Consider the following 26,085-nt stretch of genomic DNA (forward strand, 5'->3'; position numbering starts at 1 on the left):
CAGAGATGAAAATACACAATTTTTTTTTCTTTTAAAAGATGCTTGCATGCATAATGGCACTTTTGTTACCGTATGTGGAAGAGGCTTTAGAGCAGTACAAGGCCAAATAAAAGCATAATCAAGACACAGCTGACTAGAGATCTTTTAGAACAGAAAAATTTCCAACTCACATTTCTATTCTCTAAATCATTCTAGAAAGTCTGATGAAAAATTTTGCCTGTATCTACAAATCTCACTCTAATTACGTCCCTAGACCATCACAGCTACATTGCCATGATTCCTTCAAGCACAAGCCAGATAAAAAGTTAACCTAGAATCCAGGAAAAAACAATTAAGCTTCACAGGCATCTAAAAGAGTCCAGCATCAGAACAGCTGCAGCCATCTATTGCGTGTTCTTCCAGTAAATCCCCTCTCCTTCTTGATTTTGACATCCGGCCAAGTTTTCCAGTCCACTTTTACATAAGCTTGAAACTTCATCCTTACATAAAATGTGACCTATTAACCTTTCAACTCATTTTTTAGCTTGCTTGCTTTGATTCAGCATTGCCTCCTCCTGCTCAAAGTGTTCGGTTTTTACAAAACATTACTCTTTCCTGAGGTTGGGTTTTTTTAATCTGCCTTAGTACCGTATCACATGTGCTGCCCACAAAAAAGTCAGGCATGCAGTGCCAACCTGCATGAAGGAAAGGGCTATTTTTGGAATTTTTTTTTTTTTTAACAAAAATATAGAGATTTAGCAATATAGAAAAGATTTAAAAATCAAGATAGGCTGCTTTTACATATCAGCCATAACTTCTTTGGGGCATGGACTGCATGTTACTATATATGTGATAGGTGTCGGGTTCATTCTAGGAACTACCATAGTAGAAGTAAATAAGGTATTCTGTTACCTGATTTAGGAATGACTTAGTAATGGCAAAAAATAGGAAAACAAATCATTATTTTGTTAAGTATATACAAGTTCACTGTCATATTTAGAAAAACAAGAACAAAAATGTTGTTATTCTTAAAATATCTATCTATACAATCCAGCAATCTGTCTCTGATGGACATGATACAATTTCATACTTGAAACAAAGAAAGGTCCAGAAAAACCAGTATAAAAAAAGATGTTGATTCATACGCTCCTAACAAAGTTTAAGCCTACTCCTGTACTACTGATCCAAATCCAAAACAGATGAGGTTTCATATGCACATTTACAAGAACTCTGCGTGTCCTTGCTGTCCTTCTCTTCTTATCACTAACCAATTCTTCAAGTCTGCCACAATCTCTCGCACAGTTTATCAAAATACGATGTGAAAAAGCCTCACTTCATTAAAATTTAGGATTTGCCACTAACACATATTCTTTGCTGCTTTGTTTCACAGTATGGAATAGAAAAGCAACCTGTTTTTCCTAATATTCATTATTATGGTACCTTGTATTCACCTCCAGTCTAAAACAAGCAAAAACGCCGAGACATTTCCTAGACTTTCAGTTGGTTTTATCATTCTTTCCTGAAGCATTTTAAGGTCCTTTAAAATTAGTGATGCTCCTCGCCATTCTATCCAATACCTCCAAAGTACATGTTAGGTCCAGCCAATATTTTCTGCCTCTACTGTAAACATGAGTCATTACCCTGTAGAGCTGGATCAGCTTCTCCGTTTTCATTGATGTAATATTCATTACACAGCGCAGCCAGTGCAGAGACTGCAAACTCCTGCAACAAAGGCAAAACTGTGAACTTGATATATTTACTAAGGTCATACTTTATGATAACTGTGCTTAGAATTAAAAGGTTAAGGAAAAAGAGAGTGGATTTTTTTTTTAAAATCATTCCCTTCAGCTACTGACATTTACTTTCTTTTTATTTCTTCCCAATACTGGTTTAAGAACAGTCGAACAGGAAACCTATGTAAGAACAGAACAGATTCTACTCTTATACCTTAAAAAGTACCAGTAAACTGAATTAATACTTAAGACATTAATAGTGATGTATCAACTGTATTTTCAGTTCAGTTGAAAGACCTCCAGGATGACACAGTATTACAAAATACAGAAGTCATTATTTCATCTTCAATGTATTGATGCCAGATTGATAAGAAACAAACCTTACTTCCCCAGAAAGCTATAGGAAGGAAACACAGAAAAAAACCCCATGGACTGAAGGTTATAAACAGAAAACCCCAAATATCTAGTATCACAATCCTTGTGTCTCAATCTTAATTGGTTTAGAAAAGGATCAAAGGTTGTATATTATGCCTGAACCTCCTAATCTTTAGAGCGGTTTCGGTCATACAGCTGCTATTTCAAAAAGCATGTAACAAGTTTTCTCATAAAATTTATGGTTGAATTATACTTTTCAGCTAATAATATAATGCTGACCAAAATTATAATAAATTTGAGAGTGTGCAAAAACTATGCACTGTTCACTCCATATTAATAGCAACGATACTTATTAATACTCATGTTCTCTGGGTACAAGAAATCTTAAATGATAACACAGGAATCCTGTACAGCCTATTCATTCTACCCTCAAAGACACCTCAGACTTGTTCTCTATGCAAAATCAAGGACTTGAAAGAAAACCAGTATTCATCTAAATAATATTCTGACTACCACAGGCATTATAGTAGGCAAAATATACAGAATTCTCTAATTGCTGTAAATCATAGAACCATAGAATAGTTAGGGTTGGTAGGGACCTTTAAAGGTCATCTAGTCCAATGCCCCTGCAACAAGCAGGGACATCTTCAACTAGATCAGGTTGCTCAGACCCTTCACTTCCTAAAGAGAATGGTTTTCGCCTTAAATGCATGAAGTTACATTGGAAGAGTATACTGTATTTTGGAAAAAAAAGATTACTTTTCAATGTCTTAAGCATTGCTTTTAAAAATTACTTCTCTCAAATATATACAGAAATCAAGTGTGAACTGACATTTACTACACATACTTTGCTCAACATTAATTAATGTTTACCACACAAGTAAAAAATCTCTAAAGTCTATAATTAGTTCTTCTAAGCTTGGTTTAGAAGTTCCAGTTATAAGACATACAAACTCTTTGAATAAATTGCTAATACCAAAAGAATATTCCAAGAATTCAAATTTCATCTTCTAATTTTCTTCAGTGATTTGGATACATTCTAGTCTACTCTGTCTTCCAAGGAAGACTTTAAAAGATGAGCTACCAGATACTTGCAATGGCTTTTTATCTTATTTTTAGAACCTAACAAAATGAACACAATATATTACATTCAAATTGTCTCTGTGATGGCTATAAGCTCTAAAAGGGCAGACAAAAATTGTCTTTTTAACTCAGTAGAGCCTTTAAGAGTGCAAGATCAAATTGTCATGGTATTACTTGGGAAAATTAAGGCAAATAACTGGAGATGTTAATATCATGTACATAAAATTGCATGAAATATATCCATCAATGGATTTAATATTCAGAATTAGAGTAGCTTGAGAGCACAGTAAAAGGATTTGCAGCAGAGCTTAATGGAAAATTTAAGCACATTGTCCTGAGTAACTGGTTGATCACACCAACGTGCCCACTGTTAACAAAGGCCCTCAGTACATCAGGCTTGAGGACATCATCCAGAGATTCTTTTTAATTCTCACAAAAGTTCTCTGAAACTACCAAAATCAACATATGTTGCACATATTACAGGTACACCAAAACAGATGCAAAATGTCACATCAATGTAACCATACAGATGACAGCAAGTAGCTTCAAGCAACAATCAGAGACTACTCACCGCCAGCCCACTGTCAATGCCAGCACCTGTCAATCACTTGGTCCAAATGTACATACAAGAACAACCGTTGTGATAGCTGTTCAAGTATTAATCAAAAAGGTCCATTCATTTGAATTTTGAGCAATTCAAATTTTTAAAAAATATAACCCTTCTTACCAATCTAAGAAAGAAATATTCAAGAACCAATTAAATTCCATGGAAAATAATCCACCAATGGAAAGCAAAAATATTTCTAATGCTGTACTTAATGTGACCACATGAAGAAGGAGGAACTATTGTACCTTTATATGCTGTCGTGCAGCACTTGAAACAAGAGGGAGACTTCTGAGACTGTCATTTATTAACCACTGCCAGCCACCTGAAATAGTAAGGAATATAAATGGCATTCATTTTTCTTACTTTCTGAACTTCAATCAATGTTCTCTGTTTTATTTTTTATAAAGACCAGAAATTATACATATTGATGTATTTCCTTGGTTTTCCAAAATAAACAAGGTTGTGATTCTCAATTAGTATAGCTATTCTGGTTTGGTTTACAACGTATGTAGCACAAACACTGCATTCTGGTGATGCTGAAAACTTGACAGGGAAAAAAAAAAAGGTTAGTAAACAGCTACAAAACACATCTTCAGATAACATCACCATCTGTTGCAGAATTTGTGTATCTTTTCAATAATTTTTATTTGTTAGGCCACCCAACCTTGCTAATCTTGCTGTTTTGAAAAACATCATTCATTAATACTTTAGCTTAATGAATAACTACTAAGATAATGGAAGGTTATTTAAAATATGACATACCAATTATTGGATCTCCTCTAAATGGCATTTTTGATAGTGACAACTTTTCAATTAAAGTGCAGACTGTAAGGAAATAAATTTAATAACTGGATAAATAAAAAAGAGAAATAGCAGCAATTTTGAAGATACAATCACAGCAAGTTACATTAGTATTAATTTTAAATTGAAGAAAGTCTGCAAATAGAAGTCCAAAATATGTGAAATTAGAAAGTGAAAGGAAATTACATTTGTGATTCTTATATTAAAAAAAAGCTACTATGCAGTAACTGTCCTCTGACATGAGTTAGTCCCATCATTCATGCAAATCCATTGTTTGGTGGTATGTTTTTCCCGCTCTGCCATTTAAGGTGCATATGTACATATCAGCCACCTTTCTGTTTCTATACCAGTTTGTAAATTGCTGTGTAGTAATGTTGACAGTAAAGCAACTTGGATACGCATAATACTATAGTCACTAAGAAACTATTCAAATACCTATGAAAGGTTTTCCTACTTCTTATTAGCAATTTTTTGGATCTTCAAGGAGTGGCATCTGTCCACTGCACAGAGCTAGTAGCTATAAAACTGGATGCAGCTTTATTTCCTTTGATACTTGGAATATGAGAAAATGTCATTTTAATAATTAAGTCCTTATTATTTTAAATCTAGAAACTTAAATGAGTTCTAAGCTTACAAAACCACTTTCAGAAGAGTATTTTTTTAGTGTTTCAAGGCTGTTTTGGGGAACAGAGATTAACACAGTAAACACTGCAAACTTTTACTATACAACAGATTGACCGCATTGCTCAAATGAAAACTCAGCACTTAAGGAATATAGTATCTTTCACCTCCTGGTGATGAGTTCAAATAAAACAGATCGGTACACATCCATACTCACTATCTGACTGCTTTAGAGTTGGTGGAGAGGAGGGAAAGAACAGAACAAGCTACTACACAATGCCACCTTTTTGTTTTCCTCTCTTCCCACAACTTAATCGTTGAATCTTACTTTGGGATCTGTACACAGGTCATCTTCTTCATTTATAATCAACTTATTGGGCTCCAAATCTACTCTTGAATTCAGTCTTCACTATGGTAATGTCACACAGTCAGACTCCCTCTGCTCAAACTCCATTCAATATTGTATGTCAGCTTTTTTGTTCTAATATTTATTCACAGACAAGGTTAAGTACAATGTGACTAAACCCAAGTCTCTTAGGGTTCCTCCTTAGTTCTCTATGCTTCTTCATGCTCTATTGTGGTTGAGACCATCATCTTCATTAGACATGCAGACAATTTGTGGAACATTTTCAATTCTTCTCTTATTCCACCTACACAGTTGTATCATGCCAAAATACTGTCATTTGTACTTCTCCAAAACTAAAAAATATTCAGCTGCTTAAAAGCTAAAAGATGTTAAAAAACTACCTATTCTTTCAGCCTGCATTATCATGTCACAAGACTGTAAACTCATTCAAAGGCTGCAGAAATCCCCTTGCCCACTTCACCCCTTCTATTTGATCACTCTTCCACCTTGGTACTGAAACTCCTTTATGCACTACGTTTGGATGGCTTCACATCTTCAAAGCCAGAATCTCCTACGTAGCACTTCCTTCATGCAACCCACGAGCAGGAAGTTCAAGTTGGCACCATTTCCTTATCCACCCAGGCGACCTGGATGGGCACTTTTTCCGGCAATGCCCTTCCCTTTTACAGTGGGTCTGTATATAACAATCTTCAAAATCCATGTGAACAACCTATCATCTTTTCTGTGATACCACCCTTTTCACAAACTGTTGTTTATATGGTCTTTATTCTTCACCTTTGCGCACACACGTATTAAGATAAAATCATTAGTTACTTGATGGCATCTGTCTTAAATGGACAGATCATATCTCTTCTGGAGAGGAATCTGAGTAAATCAATGAAGGAAGCCAATTCAACCCCGAAGAAAGTTCACTGTGTGCAACAACGGAAGGAGAGAATGTGTGACATAAACCCAAGAACTATCTCCAACTCTTACACAAACAGGGTTATTCACAAGTGTGCTGGCAACCAATGTTCTGGTGTACCTGTCTTCCGATCAGCCTCCAAACTTTGTATTTTTTTAATTACTGTATGTACTTTTTTTATGCATTCAACACAATATATGCAAAACAAACTGGAAAAAAGTAAACAGAAGAATTCATTACTGCACATTTCTTCTTTCACACCACAGCTGTGATACTTACCTGCTGGTCTCATCAGTTCTCCACCTAAACCCCTGCAAAGCAAAAACAGAGCCTTCAGAATAACCTACCACAAGCAGGCTGAGTGCATTGCCTAGTGAGGAAAAAACCCCCTCAAAACCACTTCAGAAAGAAAGCAGATCACAAAATACCTGCAGTTTTGTATTTGACCAACTCTAAAATACTTCTTTTTAAATCAACTGTTGTCTTGACTTCAGCATGATTTATACAAATCCTTCCTGAATATTTAACTTTCTTCTACAAAAATGCGGTCCCAGTCTTTCTAATTTTTAATGTGAATAATAAAGACTGTCAAGTTCATTCTGCTTTTCTTTTCACTTGCTTCAGAAGCATTCCAAACCTGTGGGACTTGCCACGGGACTGTTCAGTCACACAGCCTCTAAGAGCTTCTGTCTTACGCAACTAAAAAGCAATTACATGCAATTTTTTAACAAAATCTTCATCTCTGAAACATTAAATAGAAAATTCACTTACCAGTTCCCATTTTTGCAAATGTTAACTGGTTTACTTTCCTAGCAAAGTTTCTCACCTTTCTCTCTTCACCATCTCCTTCCCTGCTAAAGCCCCCTCCCAGGTGATTTTGCATTCATCACCACAAGTGAGGGCGTAAAAACTTCCAACACATCAGAAAAGGGAAACAAATGGCTCAAGATGCTTCTGACCTTCCTGAAGTAAGTGCACGTTACATAAGGATAGTCTCACAAGCTCAGACCTCAGGCTTATCCAGCCCAGTTATCCTATCTGAACATTAGCCTGGCCACTGACAGCACTAGGAGGAGTTCAGACTCGGCAGAAAGTGGGGAGAGGGAGAAGCGTCCTAGAAATAGCAGGGCCTGTTTCCATTCTTTAGCCTCTCATGTCTCTGGGCAGACAGATGTCTCCTCAACCAGCTGAGCAATGTTTGCTGGTTACATGGATATCCCCAAGGTGCCATGAGCACTGCTTGGGGTGTTCTGCTCAGTGTCATCCTCTGTGGCTTAATTTTACCATTTTATGAACCTTTGACCCCTGCCCTTCCTTTGGATATTTCCTCCATTGACTCCTTATTCTTCTCTCCTTTTACTTCTGCTGGAATATTTCCTCCCTGAGGTGTGCCAAACCCTTAATCACCTCTTTGTATGGCCATGCTCAGGCAGAAACTCCCAGCAAGGGGGAGGAACAACAAAGGCTTTTCTGTTTATTTGCTTGGGTTTTGTTTTTTTTTTCAAGCCTTTTCTTCCCTCCTCTCCTCCTCCCTCCCCACAATAAAATTAGTAGCTATGCTCAGAAGGCAAACTTAGCAACCCTAACAACTCTTAGAACTTTGTTCTCCAATTTATCCTTTTATATGATCTTCAAAAGCCTAAACATTTTAAACAAGTTTTTCCATTCCATACAAGCAGGTGCCTCCTGTAACATGCACTGGGTTTTTGACTGCTCAACATTTTCATTGGTTTTTCATCAGGTAATGCAGAGACACCAGCTCCACAATATTCTCATTTGCCATAGATCAGCACTTCCTTTAATTGGGATTTTTTTTCCTTTTGACAATCAATATATTAAGCTCAATGTAATAATCCACAGCACATTTTATCATTGTAGGAAGCAAGTGCAGATTCCGCATCCCCATGCTGATAAGGTCTTTGTATTATCTACCCCACCCTCCTGCCATATTGTCTGCTCTCCAGCTTCTAAAAAATTTAAATTAGAAAACAAAGAAGCAATGCAAGGAGTCAAGACAGCGGCAAAAATAGAAGAATGATGTGGCAAGGCTTGCTTCCTCTTCAACATTTCTTTTCCCTTCATTTTGTCCTCAGCCATTCCTTGCCTTTTGTCTGTTGCCTTATGTCTGTTGCAAATGAGTATAAAATAATGATCTTGTAAATTTGTTTGGTGCGCAACAGAGTCTGCTGATGTAAGGATTCAGATACGGACTTCTGTTCAAACTACAAAGCAAGAACTGAGTCATAAAGGCTGCTCTTCTCCACTTCTTCACACTGCCAATAAGGAAGTCAGGCCACTTAAAGCTACTCTTATGTTAATAATTTGACAGCTATCCCTTCCTTTGGCATTACATCAACTCAATTTAATTTCAGAGTTTAGAGCTTCACTGAGGATTGTTGTCCCTGTGCACGAATGAAGAATGGTGACAGTGATTTGCATAGTAAGATTTCCATGTAATGCAGAAACTATAATGAAAACTATCTTTGAAGGCACTGCGATACCATGTGTTCTTCTCTGCAAAACTTTTCAAGTTATTTCTTGCCTAGACATCACAGTATGTCCATCAACATATCTAAAATTTTTTCCCCTTTCCACAGTTCATACATATTTCAATTTTAAGAACTGAGAATTCTATCATAATCCTAGATCTTTCCTCAGTCAGTGTTTAGTTTGTCAAACATGATGCGCATCTTTCTATTAACTTTATCTCCCTCTGTAGTATTTCATTAAATTAAAAAGATACGGATCTACCTAATTCAGAGATTCTGAATTTTGCTGTACAGTCAGTATTCTCTCATTTTTCTTCCAAAGACACATCCACAAGTTGCATCACTTTATTAGATGTACCTGTTTTAAGTTTTAATTATTAATTCAATTTGTAAATTGACTGATGCAGTGCCGAGGTTCCATGAGCTCCTAAGCACTCCTTCCTATGTGTGGTTCCACAGCAATGTTTCTCTCCTAGAAACATCTTAGAATGAGTCACAATTTATTTGTGGAAAATATAATCAAAACGTATAATCCCTTGTAGAACAAATGAATTAAGATTACTGACCTAAGAATGCTGGTATCTATTTTTAAATTATGTAGGCCTGAATCAGAACCAATGACAGTGCTGTTTTCAGTGCATATAGAAGTTCAAGGTACTTTTGTGGATTTTTTTTTTTTTTTAATTATTTAAAACCTGCTTTTTGTGAGACGTTCAGAACTGATCTTTAAGATTATAAAATAACAGTAACTGAAGCTGTTTAGAACTGAATAGCACCTTCATTTTCATAAACATCTGAATCTGAAGTTAAAACTACTGGAATAGCTGAAGAGATTCAATTGCAAATACTCAATTTTCAGAAAGCTAAAAACACCCGCTGAATAAGTATTTTCATCTCCGTAAGACTAGTAACCTATTATTTTCCATGGGAACTCTTTGTCCCAAACAGAACTGAGGTATCTTAAAAGGTCTAGGTTGTACACTTACTGGGCTTTGGAAGTACAAAATGGCTTTATCAGAAGGTACACAGAGGAGGAAAGAGATACCTCTGAGCATAGATGAAAAAGCCTGTGTATTTAATAAAGCTCTTATGGTCTTCCCTTGAAGATGCAGAGAATAAATTGTACTAAGCCAACAAACACTTATTTTTAGGTTACTGTAAATTCATATGCTGACCATACATGTTTAGTATTGTACTCTAACACCAGAAGACGACAGGTGAAATCCTGGCTCTATGGAAGTAAGATTTCTCCCAGTGACTTCAGTTAGTAGCAAAAGAATTTCACCTTATAACTATTCAGAACATAGTATAGTACCATCTCCCAGAGCCATCATGCTACTGGATGCAAAAAACAATGTAAACTTAGAAGAATTGTTAAGACAAGCTTTCTTGCAAGGCTGGGATTATGTGCTGATTAATATGCCTAAAAACTCTTTTATGTAGATGACTGCCAAGAAACACATTTACCCTGAAACCATCAAGATTAGTTGCAACCTTAAAGGTCTTTGAAATGAGACAAGTTTCTCTTTTGCCTAGCACCTGTCAACACCTACAGGCTACCTTACTCTTTTGGAAAAGCTGAAAATCTGAAGATGACAGTCCAACTTAACACTGACTACTACTCTAAAAACATTGCTCGTCTCACATAGCTGACCGTGTAATACACACAGCCGGTCTCTTCATATGTTACAAGAATGAGATCAGAGCAAAACTCAGCATGCAGCACATTGCACTCACTGAATCATCCAGCGTGGGAGTCACTAACAAACACTGTGCATCCTGTCATAGCCAGCTCTGATGGGAACCCTGAAGGCCCAATAAATAGAACATTTGCTGAAATACAGAAGTGCAGTGCAACTACCTGGAAAAAGCCCAGCACATCTATCTGCAGCACTTCCATATCTGTCCCTAAATTATCTTGTTACCCAATTCTGTGTATTAAGAACTACATTATCAGACTCGGAACTGGCTACAAGAAAGGAGGTAAAAAAAATTCTGAACATCTATTCAGCTGAACATTCAGTCAAGAACCTTGCATCAGATGATGCATTTTTAAAGAATCTTAACAGAACTACTATTAAAAATACTGTTTTGAGAACTTTTCATATTCAGAACTAGTACAACGTCTTAGATGCACTACAGAAATATGTCTGCTACAAAAAAAAAGATACTAACCATGCTGGTTCACTGGAAGCGTAACATAAATCAGGCTGATCATTAACACCATGTTTAAACTGGCAGACTGACTTCCTATTCCAAGTAAGACAGTTTAAGGCAACAAATGCCACAAGTTTTTGTCTTAGGTTTTTATGTATAAATGTAATGTTTAAAGCAAATAAAACAAAGCTCAATTTTTGTAACTCTATAACCCGTATAGCACAAAACAGGCACAACGGAAAAATACTCTGTTTAAGTGGCATGGTTTGCATATGACTTGCTATAACTAGTGCCCATTTAATACAGAAAATAAGGCTCACTGCGCAATACTCAACTGGAAGTGCACATGCAAATACTTATACCAACCAGCTCCTCAAGACAAACTAGTGCATCAAATGTGTCAGAATCAAGACTAATGGAAGGAAGTACACACTGATGTGCCTGGACTTGTATTTTCCTTTTTCACCATACTATGGTAAACCCAGAAAAGGACTTATACAGGAAGACAGAAAGATACTTGCATTTTTAAAAAAATGTTAATACAGTAGAGGACAGGATTTTCTACAATTAGCATAAACATATTTGATTGCTTCAAGTATACTCAAAATTGAGAGACTGTGCAGTATAACTCAAAACTTGGACTGTGTCCTGACTGAAGGCTAATTCGTGGCCATCATTCAAAATCAAGTTAAAGACATTACAAGAGCTGCTAAACAAAGTAAGATGGTTAGTTAAATGAAGGTCTCCATTACCGTACTTCGGCTTTATCTTTTTTGACTTGAGGTGCTTATAGATTCAATGGACTCCTAAGCATTAGACAATCAAGAAACTCACAACCCATTTTCCAGCTTAAAATTTATAAATTACAACTTAAAAAAAATAATAATAATTAAAAAAAAAAATCACAGCACATTTAGGCTTTATTTCCTTTTCCCTCTCTCACAGGCCAACACAATTTCTAAAAAAAACTTGATCAAAGCATCAAAATCCATTCGGTCCCCAAAAAGACAGCTATTTTGTTGCCAGAAGTGAAAGCAAAATATCTAATAAACGTTTGAGATGTGTGGCCTGATGCTATTTGTTAATGCAGTTTAAAAACTAGAAACACAAATAAAACACACTGGTTTTCAACATTCCTACAAGATGTTGTTACACTGAAAATTCCCAGTAGCAATTTCTCAAATGGAAATCTTTGGAATATTATGTGCAATAATTACTCATCACGAAACAAGTTTGGCTTGTTTCACTAAATGCTTGCCCAGCAATACTCAAATTGCTGGTTTGTTTTTATAACCTAGTTTATTTTTCTTGTCCTGTTTTAAAATATTTTATGCATACCGATATTTTAAAATATGGATTATAGTAGACATCCCTGTCTCAGCCTTAGTATTAAACAGCAGTGAATCAATTTTGCTTGGAGTTGAATTATAAGTCTTATCTAGAATGAAAACATTTCTGTAGGCATCTTATAAATACCATTAAGTGCAAGAAGTGCATATTATGACAAAAACAAATTACACCCAAGCTCCACCCTGACATTAAAGAATTTATGGGAGCCAAGACAGCCACCCACAGAGACACTAATATACAGTATCAGCATTAAAACCATCCACCACTACAAGCTAACTTTGGAGTGGAAGTTTCACATCAGTATGTATGACCCTCAAGAAATAAATTTTAACATTTTTTCAGAAAGTTTCAGGATACAAAAACTTACATAAAAATTCTTTAAATTATAATTAATATTTACACAAAAAACTACTTAAGGTTTACTGTTTTCAGATATGTCATGTGCAAAGAAGTGAACTAAACTGTCCAAAAGCTCAAAGAATATCAGTTAAAGCAGAAAAACACCCTCATTCGCATATACAATCATTAGGGAATACAAGCCATTAATTATGTTTTGATTTCCTTAAATTTAGGAACAAACTCTGAAGTCACATACCAGTTTTAATTCACATTTACTAAACAGTTACTTAGGCAAACTCCCTTTATTTCCTGGAAGCTTCAATAGGAAATGAAAAACAACTCTGTGAAAACTCATTTACATTTTCTTTGGCACAGGAGTTGAAAAATTGCATTGAACCTTTTGTAATACTCCTGGCCTACTCATTACACAGGATGGAGAAAGTAATTCTAGAATTTAGACAGAAGCTCCTTTAAAAAAAAATAAATAAATTTTGGATCCATTAACTTGCTAGTTAAAGGTAATTTCTATAGACCTATTTGAACCATACAACTAATACAGTACAGGTGAATAATGGGAAAGAAATCCATTACACACTGCTGAAGCCATGGATTAGCGAGCATATTCTGTTTCACATTCTTTCCTTTCTTTAACTGTCTCTATCACAATATTGAGACCAGTACTTACCACTTTCCCATTAATCTAACATGCCTGTGAGTTGTACTCTTGAAACACCACAACCATTATAAAACGACATCACCTTCTGTAATAGGTAGACAAAGCCAAAAGAATGCATGCACTTGCATTCTGATGAACTGAGAGAGACTGGCAGTCTATGGTAGGTGTAACTAACTTGTACAAACCAAAAAAACCCACCCTAGGATCCTACTGTTTTCATTACTTCTAATTGATACTTTCCAGTAAAATAATTTTTTTGCATCCATTTTCTTACCTGTACAATTGACGACTGCAAAGCTGGGGGGAAAAAAAAGCAAACATTAATAATAGCAGAGTTAATTTGATACAAGTGTTTTCATTTTTCCTCCTCACATGCAACGTCTATATACTGAGCTACGCAACACTTTGAGTTATTTTAAAAATAAAATTCAAAGGAAAAATCTTTTTTAAAAAAACCTCTCTATATCCATTTGAATTTTACATTCAAAGAAAATCAATTTAACAGATTCATAAAGCACTAACTTCCTTAATTCCAAATCCTAGCTGCTCCTGCACATACCCTGGAAGCTAGTTTGGCTTTTTGAAATACATTTGCTTTCCACAGTTGACCCTTCTAAAATGATAATATACTGCATTGTCTGAAAACTGAAAATAACTTTGTTACCTACAGATTAAACAGAAAAAACTTAAAAGTTCAAATGTAACTGAAACTATTTATCTCATTCTTAACATTACAGTAGGCCATCTTCAAAAATCAGAGATTATCAAACTTCTATGTAGTAAAAAACCCAAAAAACAGATTTTTAAAAAGAAGGAGTTTATACCACCTTTACAGATTAATTATAAGAACAGACAACAGCAGAAACTGGAAAGTATCATAACAAATTAAGGCCATTGTAACAGTACAGATACTGCTGATCAAGCTTTCGAGCATTTCAACATGAGAAAGTTAAACAAGGACAAAGATGGTTTTTCAACCTGTAGCAGCAGCCTCACCTATGCACAGAATTAAGCAAGCACCTGTGTACTTTAAAGCACAATGGGTAAATGGTGAAGCCTCACAGCTTTAGCACAATGGAACTGGGACTAAAGGTACTAGAGATACTGCAGAAATCGAGTAGGAGCGTGAATGCTGAAGTATTGTCTGTTCCATAAGGTGAAGAAATAGGTGCCAACATGGGACGACTTAGAATTAAAGAGACAAGTTAGGCAAAATTATCTCTGTAGAAGCATTTTAAATTGCTATGAGCAGGACAAGACTTCATTTGTCGTAAGTAGAAATAAAGACAATGCATCAGTTGAAATACAGAATATGACTTTCAAGGTCTATAAATAAGTCAATTATGAATGCAAAGATTTAGCAATGAAACCCCAATGAAGTAAAAAAAAAAAAAAAAAAATAATAGGAAGGACAGAGAATGGACTCACTAGGAGATTTCTCTTGAGCATGGTCACATTAAGGCAACTGCCATACATCTATCTGCAAGGGCAGTTAGTATGTACAGAACTGGCAAAGAAACAGAATGGGAAAGAAAAACAAAGCAAAACCCCATGCAGTATTTCAGAACCGTAACTGACAGCATCAGAGAAAGAGGCTTAGCTAAGAAGCTGGCAGAACAGAAAGGGACCAAATACAAAATCATACTGGAGCAAGACACATGATCAAGGACTTGTAGCTATCAGACAGTCTGGAGTGTGCGTCCAAATTCCTATTTGTGAGAAAGTTTACTTTTGGCAAGGGGAAGAGGAAGGTGGAGAACAGCTGTCTTAACTGTAAATGTTTGTTTAAAAATAATACAACATACCACGTTAAAAGATACACTTATACTTGTTACAAACCTCTTGATGGATTTGCTTAAGTCCCTCCAATGATTTTTCATCGAAATAATACGTTACAGATCTGTAAAGGTATACAAAATTTTTAAGACTGGTTTCCTAATCATGCTATAAATAATTTTTCTTCCATGACTTCATTGTACTTTCAAACAGAAAAACAACCATTTGATTTCCAAACTATGCTCAACAGAAATATGCAATATTTAAATTTAAATAGTTCAGCAGACATAACATAAGTGCTTTCCTTATCATGTAGCAAACTCATTCTTAAAGGACTATAAAAAAATTAGTGTCACTTACTAATAACATTGTAATCAGTAACACACCAGTAACCCTTCTCAGTTCAGCTGTATTTTTGGACTCCTACACTTCTACGATTTTTCCATCAATTTCAAGTATTTCCTCCTACTAAAAATGCTCTGCATCTTTTTCTCTAATTTTTCAACCTACTTGAAAAGGGAACTCTTAAGATTAACACAAATACTTTTGATAGACACTGTTGGAAAATACAATTCCTATTTGTCAATAATCAAAGCCATACAAATCAGTCCACACTTTTGATATCTATTATTTGAATTTATCTCAGTATATTTAGCTTGTACAAACAATGATAACATTAAATTTGTTAAATGTCACCACTTTAGGTATCTTTGTATGACTGCATCAGAATGTTCTCAGAAGTAAAATAAAAAAGACTAATCAGAGAGTAATTATCTAACTTGTAGAACAAAAATGACCCAGAAAGTCTGTCTGTTTTTTAAAATATATTTCCTCAGCATACATGTATCTATGATTCCTGCAGAACTGTATTTTCAGTGAAGTTGGCACTCTGGAGTCTTATTTTCCACTGCCTTGATCTGAAACACCCGCCCATTCCAATTTTCATCATGCTAGTATAAAATTTTACTGTTAACGTAACCGCCAAATTCTAGATTCTAGAATCTAAAAGATTTTCAACGATTTTTCACGTGATTCTTGTGAAAGAAAATAAAGGCAAATGACTCATTTCTTTAATCACAGATGTCTTTAAAGCAAAGACATCTCCAAATAATTTTGTCAGTTATTCTGCCTACATCACCTATATGTAATAGGTGTGTGTGTACACACACCTATATATATATCTCTCTCTATATATCTGGACCAGCATTCAGCAGTGACAAATAAATCAGTCCAACTCAACAAACTGCTTGAGAAAGTATTTCTCTAACACTGAAGACGAAAGACCATCCCCTCACAAGAAAGACAGCATACTTATGGGGAAAGGGGGTTTAATCTGTATTTAAATGTTAACTTTGAACATTCCAAGTAAGGCAGCAAATGATGTCAATTTCCTGATGATGAATTTAGACTTAAGTTTATACCATCACTGAATAAAATGTGAAGGCTTGGCATGACTGATCAAAACAAACAAAAATTCAATGGAAAAGAAGTTCAGTAAGATGGAGATTTCCATAATTACACTCAGGAAGCTTTCAATAGACCAGACATGAAAGGAAAATTTATAGTCAAGATAATCTTGCATTTATACCTATTATTCTCTTCTGCTAGTTTACACAGTGCATGGGTGATCTCAGCACAGGCAAGAATTGCCCCATGGCGTGTGTGCAGATCTGTGCCCACTGATAAAGGTAGAAGTCTTGGCAAAACTGAAAGAGAATAAATAATTTTTTTTTTTTTTTTTTTTTTTTTAAAACAAAGCATAGTGACAGATCACACTTCTAAATGTAATCATGTAGGCCTAGAAATAACATGGGAAAACCATTTCTGGAAAGTCAGGCCAATATATCCTGGCCACTATATGAAAACCAAGTTTTAAAAACGTAGGTAAATTCTGACAAAACATAGTAAACCACACCAAGAAATTCTGTACTCACAACTACCTCCCTGTTTGGAGTAACTAACACACTTGCTGTTAGGCATTGGGCTGGCTGAGCTGTAAGGGAAATGAGGCTTGTAGTTCCATGGAATTTTACTTCCATATAAACTGCCACCTTCCTAGTCCACTATAGCGACCCTAGGTAAGATCTGTAACTACAGATTCACCTGGGTGTCAGCTGCTGTCTTTCAGCCGTAATAAAAAGCAGCTAGTACATCCTCAGAATCTTGAGTGGGCTAAGCAAAGGATCCTGAATTCATGCTAAGGAACATTTGATTACACACACAACAGTCAAAAAGGAATTCTTCTGAAGATGTCAGACTGGACAAGACAAAACAGATCCCCCCACCCTTTACGACATCAAAGCCATATTAACAAAGCAAAAGCTTGGAATTTGAGGGCTAGCTGCCTGAATTGTTGCAACAGAACTACACCCATTTATTCATCTTGGAACTGGTAGGGTCCAGTGTACCCAGGTAAATAAAGTCCAGTCGCCAGGTAAAAAAAGATCTGGCAGTATTTTATAATTTTTGTATAAAATCTGAAAACTGGTAAAGCTATTAGTGTCACTACACCGTATTAAGTTACAGGGGAAATCTTAATTTTTATTAAGTCATGGTGCATGTTTAAATCTTCTTAGTACATTTTTGCTATGTAAGCTAGAAAGCTTGATATGGCACACTATGCAGAACTTACTTGTTACCTACCCACATCTGCCATGTACTCAGGAGCCCGTTGAGTAAGGTTATGCAGAGCTTTGGTTGAAAGTTCTCGAATAACACTGAAGATGTAAAAAAGCAGTTTGGGATTTTTTTGGGTTAGCAATTCAGTAGAAGTAATGTATTAAAAAAAATAATGTCAGGAAGGGACTCCTGTCTCTGAGCAAAATAAAGACCCCAACAACATTAAAAATTACAGTATTCTTTGTCCATCCTATGCTTCCCACCTTCAAAAAAAGCCAACAAAACAAAACAGTGGACCAAACAGACAGCCTACAGCTAGCTTTTAGCTATATGAATAGAACTTATTGCTGAAAGAGACAAAGAAAAACTTAAGTGTGGACGGTAGAACCTGAGGGCTCATTCTATGCATTGGCAAGGACACTACAGTAAACTATTATTATTTCTCATGATGCAAACTATTATCAGCACTGATACAATCTCATTTGTGTTATATGTACACATTTTAATCTTCATGAACACTGAATATGACTAAGCACCATCTCTATGCATGAAATCTACTTTAATAATGATAATTGTATGGTGATAGTGTTTACCCCTCACATACACTATATACCATATAAATGTGTTTTATTAATCTATTAACAGATTGAGGTCATGGTAAAAAGACAAAATTCATAAACATGCTTTAAGTGACAATATGCTAGGGAGGATAGATGACATGAGCTACTACTTGTCCACTTTCCTTCAGTCAAATGCTATGGCAAACTCTAGTATAAGTAAAATTTACAAAAATAATCTAGGAAAGCATGATATGCAGAACAGTCAGTCCCTGGATATTAATAATTAGACTTTATGAACTTACCTATCCCAGTGATTAATCTTCATGTTAACTAAATGATCAATCATTGGCTGTGTATACTCAGGAAAGCCAGCAATATACACACTGGAAAAGAAATGCCCATATAGAGAGAGTACAGAATCAACATCTGCGTGCATTGTAACACAAGTTACTCCAAAGATTTAAAGTTTTAAAGCAACGGAAAAAATTACTTAAACATGCCTTCTCCTAAATGAGATGCAGCGGAATGAAATAATACAATAGGAAATATTTTAAAATTATTGAAAAAAATGTAAATAACTTTTGTAAAACTTTCAGATTCTTTATAAATACTATACATACAAAAAGCTTGACAGTAACAAAAAGCAAAAATAAACATTCAATTCCCATTGTTACAGTCTAGAAAATCTAGATGTATATATTAACTTATACAATTATTTCGAATTGGAGAAATGTATGTATGATGTAATCCACAGTACACAGTAAAATTAAGTTATAGAAATGTGCTACATCTTCCTAAATACAGGGCTCCAAAATTGAATATGGTTTTCAATTTGTCCTTTCTAAAAAATCAAACATACACCAAAAAAATCAATTCTGACAAAAAATGTTAAAGCTGCCAAGTCAAGACCTAAGATGCAAGGGAATACCAGAATTAATTACCTAGGTAGCCTGCATAATTACCTAACTTTACAGCTGCACTTGCTTTCCAATCTTCAGAAGCATCAACTATTGAAAGCTAAGGTCAACAGAAGTTAAGTGAAATGTTTTTTTTAGTACATCTGATGTATGCTAAATATTCTTGGAAAGCTAAACAATCAGTAGAATGTCTTTGTGTCAAAACATCACGCACAAATAGACAAAATTAAGGACACATGGATTACCTTAATTTCACCTTTTCATATCTTTTGAGTGATTAACTTTGCAACCATAATAGTGTTCCATTAATACATGTGTGTGTAATTAGAAGCAAAACAAAGGCAAAAACCAAATACTGTTGCATATTACCATAATGATATCTATGTATTTCATCGGAAGAGTAGGAATCCTTAAATCCACAGCACAGACCTCAGTCACTTGAGCCCATACAGGATATAGAAGTACTACCTACTACTGCTACGAGCCCTAGAGGGGGATTTGAAAGTTGGTTTAACTGGTTGTTGATGGCAGCAGAGAAGTAGTAAAATTCATTACTCTTTGGTTCCCTTCCCTGTTCTCGAAGATCATACAATAATAGACACACTTCCCCTGCCATATTTGAGTACTTCTCTCTTCTTTGTAGTTGCTTTTTGGGTCCTAGTTTTAGCACTCACCATTCTTTCCAACCATTTTAATCTGAACTTCCTTGCCTGGTTCATCAAAGTTGATCTCTTGGGCCATGTCTGTAGCCCAATGCCACTTTCAGTTCTAGTTTATATTCACCTTTAACTACAGTCCTCATCTTTGGTACCCTACTGAGTATTTAATGCAAGTAACCTTGGCCAGAAGTCTAGCCTTCCTGATAATGTTGCTGGTAAGATTTTTGTATCCCACTCTACTTAGATTAAGAAGCTTCTTCCTTAACTCTGCTTTTACCAAGCCCAGAACTCCTGAAATCACATAATCTCTTTACACTCCCAGTTCATACAAAATGGGTTTCCTCTACCTTCCATTCTCAGAAATAGATTATGATGTTTGAGCTGAATCCTCCAAAGAACATTAGCAAAAACTTTCAAAAGGGCACCCAGCATGAAAAACGTGCATAAAAATATTTAGATTTGAAAGGATATAACCAACTATTTATACACACACACACATATACCATATATATATATATAAATATATACGATACTGCCTCTCTACCAGAATATATCATCATTTATCAGCCAAAACCAAATTTAGCTGTTGAAACTGACAGATCTTTTTCAAGCTTTTATTGCTTAAAGGAATCTAGTAGTACCAACCTTCACACCTGCACAGCTTCCTTTCACACAGCGGTATTATGCTGGCATACAAAGTGTCCTGGGATTGTTTTATCTGGGTGGGGGAAGGACAGCTAAAGATTCTAGATCTGGAATATGAACCTCAAGCAGCTTTTTCCAGCTACATAAACAATTACACCACCTTAAGGCATACCAATCAGAAAGGTCCATTCTTGCTACCACATCATAATGATACATGTTTTCTGTGCAGCCAAATATACACTTATGTACTTTTCCTTTGATGTTACTCGGACAAAAATAAGGAAATAATTAAGTATTGACCCAAATAATGACATACTGCTTGAAGAGCAAAGTAGTGAAGATTTTTAAAAGTAATATAATGAATGAGACGACAAATACTTTACAAAGAAGAGTTTGATTAATAACACTAAACATGATTTCAAGGATTCATGCTACTAAGTGCATAAGTTTATTTATAAAGAATTTACAAATTTATTCTTTCTGTTGCACAATTTAAAGAAAGGCACAAGAGTGGAAGAAAGCAATCAACAGTAAAAATATTTTCACTTAGATAAGTAACACTCCCATAAAAACTGTGGAAATCACAATGAAAGGAGTAATAAAAGAGCATTGGAAAAAAATAATAAATCAACAAGTCAGCTGTCAAAAAGTAAGGAGAACATAACTAGTCTCCAAGCCAAAATTGTAAGAGAGAAAATAAAAACTGCTTTGTCAATTTTGAATATTTTCAATTTTCCACTAGTACAAAAAGCCAGAGTTTCAAAAACCACAGTGAAGCTATACAGATCTAGAGCAGCATTGAATACCAAGCCACTGCATTTCGCCATCTCAGCTCAGTAGGCGGGAGCTCTGGGGAAGAGTGTAGGAGGAAGGCGTGGACCCCAAAAGGGACAACAGTAGGTAAAAGGTGAAGTATGTACAGACTGAAATGATTATGCACAAGAGGGACAACATGGAGGTGGACATATTAATTAAAAAAAATAGTCAAGAAGAGGACAGAGGGTTCCAGTGCAAATCATCTTGAAAAACTGCTCATTGGAAGTCACAAAGCTGGCAACAGAGCATAAACCATCATATACCTGTTTGCTATTTCTGTTCCCCAAGAATATAATCTCTTCAAGCCTTTCTAACCTGTTGGCTTCTGAGCAACACGCAACTCCATAGGGCAATTTATCTGACCTATCTTAAAATGGTCTGAATCACCTTCTGTAGGTGCCTGTCTCTTTGCATTGGCTATGGAGAGAGGCTAGACACCTAGGCTAGACTGTCTGTCTAACTAAAGCTAGAACCCAGCCCTCAGTCTTTTTCATCTTCTCATGAGGAAGTGCAATCTTATACTCATTTTAGTCATCCTGTGCACCCAGCTTGCCTCTGAATTCCCCTGACTTCAGCATTACTGTATTTTCAGATAGCTGACCAGAACAGAACACAGTACTCCAAGACAAGTCACTGATTTATAACAGCACCACACCAGTACTGGTATTTCCCATTACATTCTTTGCAGACTTCATACTGCAGTGACCAGTTTGTTTTTTCAAACACTACTACGAACTGTGGTTAGATTTTCACTGAGCTATCTATGAAAAATATAAGCACTCAAGTTAAGGTCCATGCACAGACCACAAATTCAACAACTTGTGCAAAGTATTTTTTAAAATGGGTATTAATTTTTTACCCACATCAGAGTCTATCTGCCATCGTAACAGCCTCTCCTTTTACTACAACTCTTCAAAATCCCCTAGTCTTCTCTAATCTTGACCAGCTTAGACGGTTTTGTGACACCTGCAAACACTACCTCTTGGCTGCTTCCTCCACGTAGACAAGGAAATCATGGTCACATTTACACCGTGTCTTACACATAATAAGCAGTCTGATGCAGAAATAAGAAAAATCAAATCTTAATTTATTCAAAAACAACACTAATAAACATAATGTTCAGTAAAGTGAAACAATCAGACAAATATTTCATTATGTAAAAGAGGTCCCTCATGTTTAGGAAAACTAATGCTTGGAAACTTACCTTATAGTCAGGTAACAGTTAACTCTGTTACCAACAGCAAAATAATCAGCTGCAGTTAGAATGTCTATGCCATGTGGAAAGGTGCCCTACAAACATCATAGGGAAGAGGGGAGAAAAAAACCCAATAAGAAAATATTATTTAAAAATGTAAAATACTTTCCAAATACACAACATTATTGAAAACAAATCTACTACTACTCTCCAAGCAGTGAACAAATAAAATTTAATTTCTAATTTCTAGTAAAATCACTTGTACTAAAGGTATAAAGGATATTGGATATACAAACAGCAAAATACCTAGCTTCACTTACAAGTCGGTGATAAACAAAGTACATAGCAGCAGGTAATAAACTATGCAATAGCTATCTTAACACCTTCAAGTCATATCCAAATATATATTTGGTGAATGCATGACTATGTATGTACACAAAAAATTATTCCTCTAAAAGAAGGTTTAGATAAATGTAAACATGTTTTCAGTTTATGTGAAGGAACAAGTATCTGCTGCAAGTTTTATGTAGTACAAAATTAGAGATTTAGGCACCAAGATATGCATCACGTAGAATATATGGCAGTTCAATTACTTCTATTTGTTTCTACTTACACATATATTTTATGACTTATTTATTAATGAACTAAAAAATTGGGGTCAGTTTGTTTTTAAAAAGAACACTAGTTCCCAGCAAAGCCTGAAACTTTGAATACTACAGAAGTATCACACTTCTGACATCACTGTTCAAAAAATTCTGGTTTTAGAAAATAAATTATCTTTCTAAATATGCAATTGCTACCTAAAAATTTGCCTTTTTATATAAGCAATACAATTCAGATATTCAGAATTTTGATTGGCTATGACTGATTTAATATAGTATTACGCAGCAAGGCCGTGTTTTGGAACAGAGGAGGCAGCATAGCCTCCACAAGCCATAATTAAGTACAAATGGAAAACAGCCAACTGAGAGACACTACACTCACTTACAGAAGGGACAATCATATGATATTTAAGCAATAAGGCTATGTGGAAGTACAGGTTCTGGATATGATAGAGTTTTGTTTGTTTACAGCTCACTCATCCCTTCCACATTAGGATACAGCCATGCAAAAATAGTAGAAAATATCTCTAGATCTAAGCTTGAATAATTAAAGAAGTATATACTGCAAGCAGTGGGAAGCTGTCAGCTACTGCGGAGGTCTTATTCTGGGAAGCATAATGCCAACAGTCCAAAAAAAGCAAGGCCTGGAATCTGACTGAACCAAGAAGGATAGACAGAATTTTTATGGCTTATCCAAGAGACTACCTGCAAGCCCTAATAACTCAAAGGTGAAATGAATGCACCCTCCAAAAGCCTAATGAAACACTGATTAGGGAGAAAAATGTACACATGATAAATACCTCAGTATGTTTTATAGCCAAACAACAAGACAAACAATGAAATATATGCAAATGCATACCTTACATAAGGAAAATCACAGCTAAACAATTTCAATTCTAGCTGCTAGTTGGACCTTGCTGTCTATTACTTGGCTGTAAGTGTGCCAATTTGATGCCAAAGGTCACAGTGCCACAGTGCATGTCAGTGAGACAGCAAAATTCCTGACACCAAGTTCATGAGTACAGAGGTCATGGCTGATGGGACAGACAGACTTCAGAGGAAAAGCTAAGTTTCTATTCTGTCAGTACACTTAAAACTTACTTCTCCAATATAGAAGTTTGTCTCATTAAAAGCATGTGCATTTCTCATGATTTATGCTTTAAAAAAATTCTTCAAAATTTTCAAAGTTTTCATTTACATGAAGTGTAAGTTACAATGGCTTCTTTTTCTGAGGCCATAAAAGCAAGCTCTTGGATTCAGGACGTGTTGAATTGCAAAGGTGAAGCAGGCAGGAACCAGGAAGTAAATGAAGTCAACTTTTTTCTCCACCATTTACTATCAGCACTGTTAATTCAGATGGAGAATATGTTTCAGCTCCTTCCAATTCAGAGAAAGGGTGTCTCTTTCAACACATTACATCCAGGGAAAGAACTACAGAGGGTGTATCCACTGATTAAGTAACCATTTTCCTAGGCAGTAAGGAATGGTTCAGTAAGTAAAACTTCTGAACTTCTACAGGAACCAAGTGGAGACTGATAGCATTCTTCATCCCATGAAAACTTACTGTTTCACTGCAAACTCCTCCTTAACATGCCAACATACAAGCTAAAATTGTTGTGTGTTCTATCAACACTGACAAATTTGAATCATGGGTGAAAGCAGAGTCAATAAGGAAACTTTCTAGTTGTAAACTAACGGAGACCATACTCCTCTGATTAAGAATAAAAAACCTCCACAAAATTTTTGCTACATGGAAGCATTTCTAAACCTGCAGCACCCAGGAGCCCTATCTCACCTGGAACTAAAGTCACAGCAAGGTGTTTATTTCATTCAGTACCTCACGAAGTGGAATCAGGCTGAGCTGCTGTGTGATAACTAACCTCTCCAGGCCAGTAACTATAGACCCAGAGAAGAATCACCCTGGCTTTTACTTATCACAAACCCAGCTGGGTCAGGTCACCAAAAATATCTACCCTCTTCCTCCTAGTCTTCTTGCACCCTTTCTCTGCTATTAACCTAATTCTATCTAGAAATACACACACCAGTTACAGACACGTTGCCTAATACCGATAGTTCTAAAGGAACAATATCCTGGCTCGTAACAGAGATCTTCAGGAATGGTAACAGGGAAAGCTAGACAGGATTTTAACAAAGATCCCTTAAGGAATGTCTTATTGATAACAAAATTTACTTTAACCATGCTCACATGCCCGCACTGTCACAAGAATTCACTAACTGAATCATCACCCTCCCTTTTTTCTTCCCCTCTAAGTTGTATATTCAGCTTTATTAATTCCTGGTGAGAAACCAGGACACTTTGAAATCCAGGTCTTTATGCTATTTGCTTCTCCTCCAAGGTTGCAAATCAAAGTTATCTGAGCATTTTAACTACTTAAAAGTTGCTAAGTTACATAGGAACTTACTTTTTTTCAAAGCACTTAGGTACCTCCTGGAGTAACAGATTTCTCCAAATATCTACGTGGTAGTATTATGGTGCAACAGGCAAAACCAAATATTGAGTTTAAGACTCTTAAGCCTAAGGTGGTGTATCACCAACCAGAGCAAAGATTGTGCAGCACACTTCAGCTGTTCTATTAAAAACTAGAAAGTCAATGAAACAAAAAAATAACCAAAAAATTGCACTTTTCCTGCTTTAAGAGCATTGCAGTTTGCAAGGTGTAGAATGGCCATCATACCTGCTGATTTTGCTTTTCAGAATGACTGAAATTTACCAGAAAGCTCATTTGCTTCCAAAACTAGATTATTAAAATAAAACTCACATCTCAGAAAAATATTCCACAAGAACTTGTTTGCT

At 35.6% G+C, this 26,085-nt stretch overlaps 1 protein-coding gene across 4 annotated transcripts in view; it reads right to left on the reverse strand.

Annotated features, from left to right (window-relative positions):
• Positions 1–26,085, reverse strand: part of TBCD (tubulin folding cofactor D) — a 131,501-nt gene that overhangs the window by 35,435 nt on the left and 69,981 nt on the right. For all 4 annotated transcript variants that reach the window (XM_030013158.1, XM_030013155.2, XM_030013157.2 and 1 more), the window contains exons 18-27: positions 22,678–22,763; positions 18,739–18,819; positions 17,901–17,974; positions 16,846–16,963; positions 15,321–15,381; positions 13,756–13,778; positions 6,750–6,781; positions 4,540–4,602; positions 4,023–4,099; positions 1,620–1,701 (exon numbers count right to left, since the gene is read on the reverse strand). In XM_030013158.1, coding sequence (XP_029869018.1) covers positions 1,620–1,701; positions 4,023–4,099; positions 4,540–4,602; positions 6,750–6,781; positions 13,756–13,778; positions 15,321–15,381; positions 16,846–16,963; positions 17,901–17,974; positions 18,739–18,819; positions 22,678–22,763 — 697 coding nt within the window. The remainder of the gene's footprint in view (positions 1–1,619; positions 1,702–4,022; positions 4,100–4,539; positions 4,603–6,749; positions 6,782–13,755; positions 13,779–15,320; positions 15,382–16,845; positions 16,964–17,900; positions 17,975–18,738; positions 18,820–22,677; positions 22,764–26,085) is intronic.

Source organism: Aquila chrysaetos, chromosome 5 (assembly GCF_900496995.4).
Source record: "Aquila chrysaetos chrysaetos chromosome 5, bAquChr1.4, whole genome shotgun sequence".
NCBI lineage: Eukaryota > Metazoa > Chordata > Aves > Accipitriformes > Accipitridae > Aquila > Aquila chrysaetos.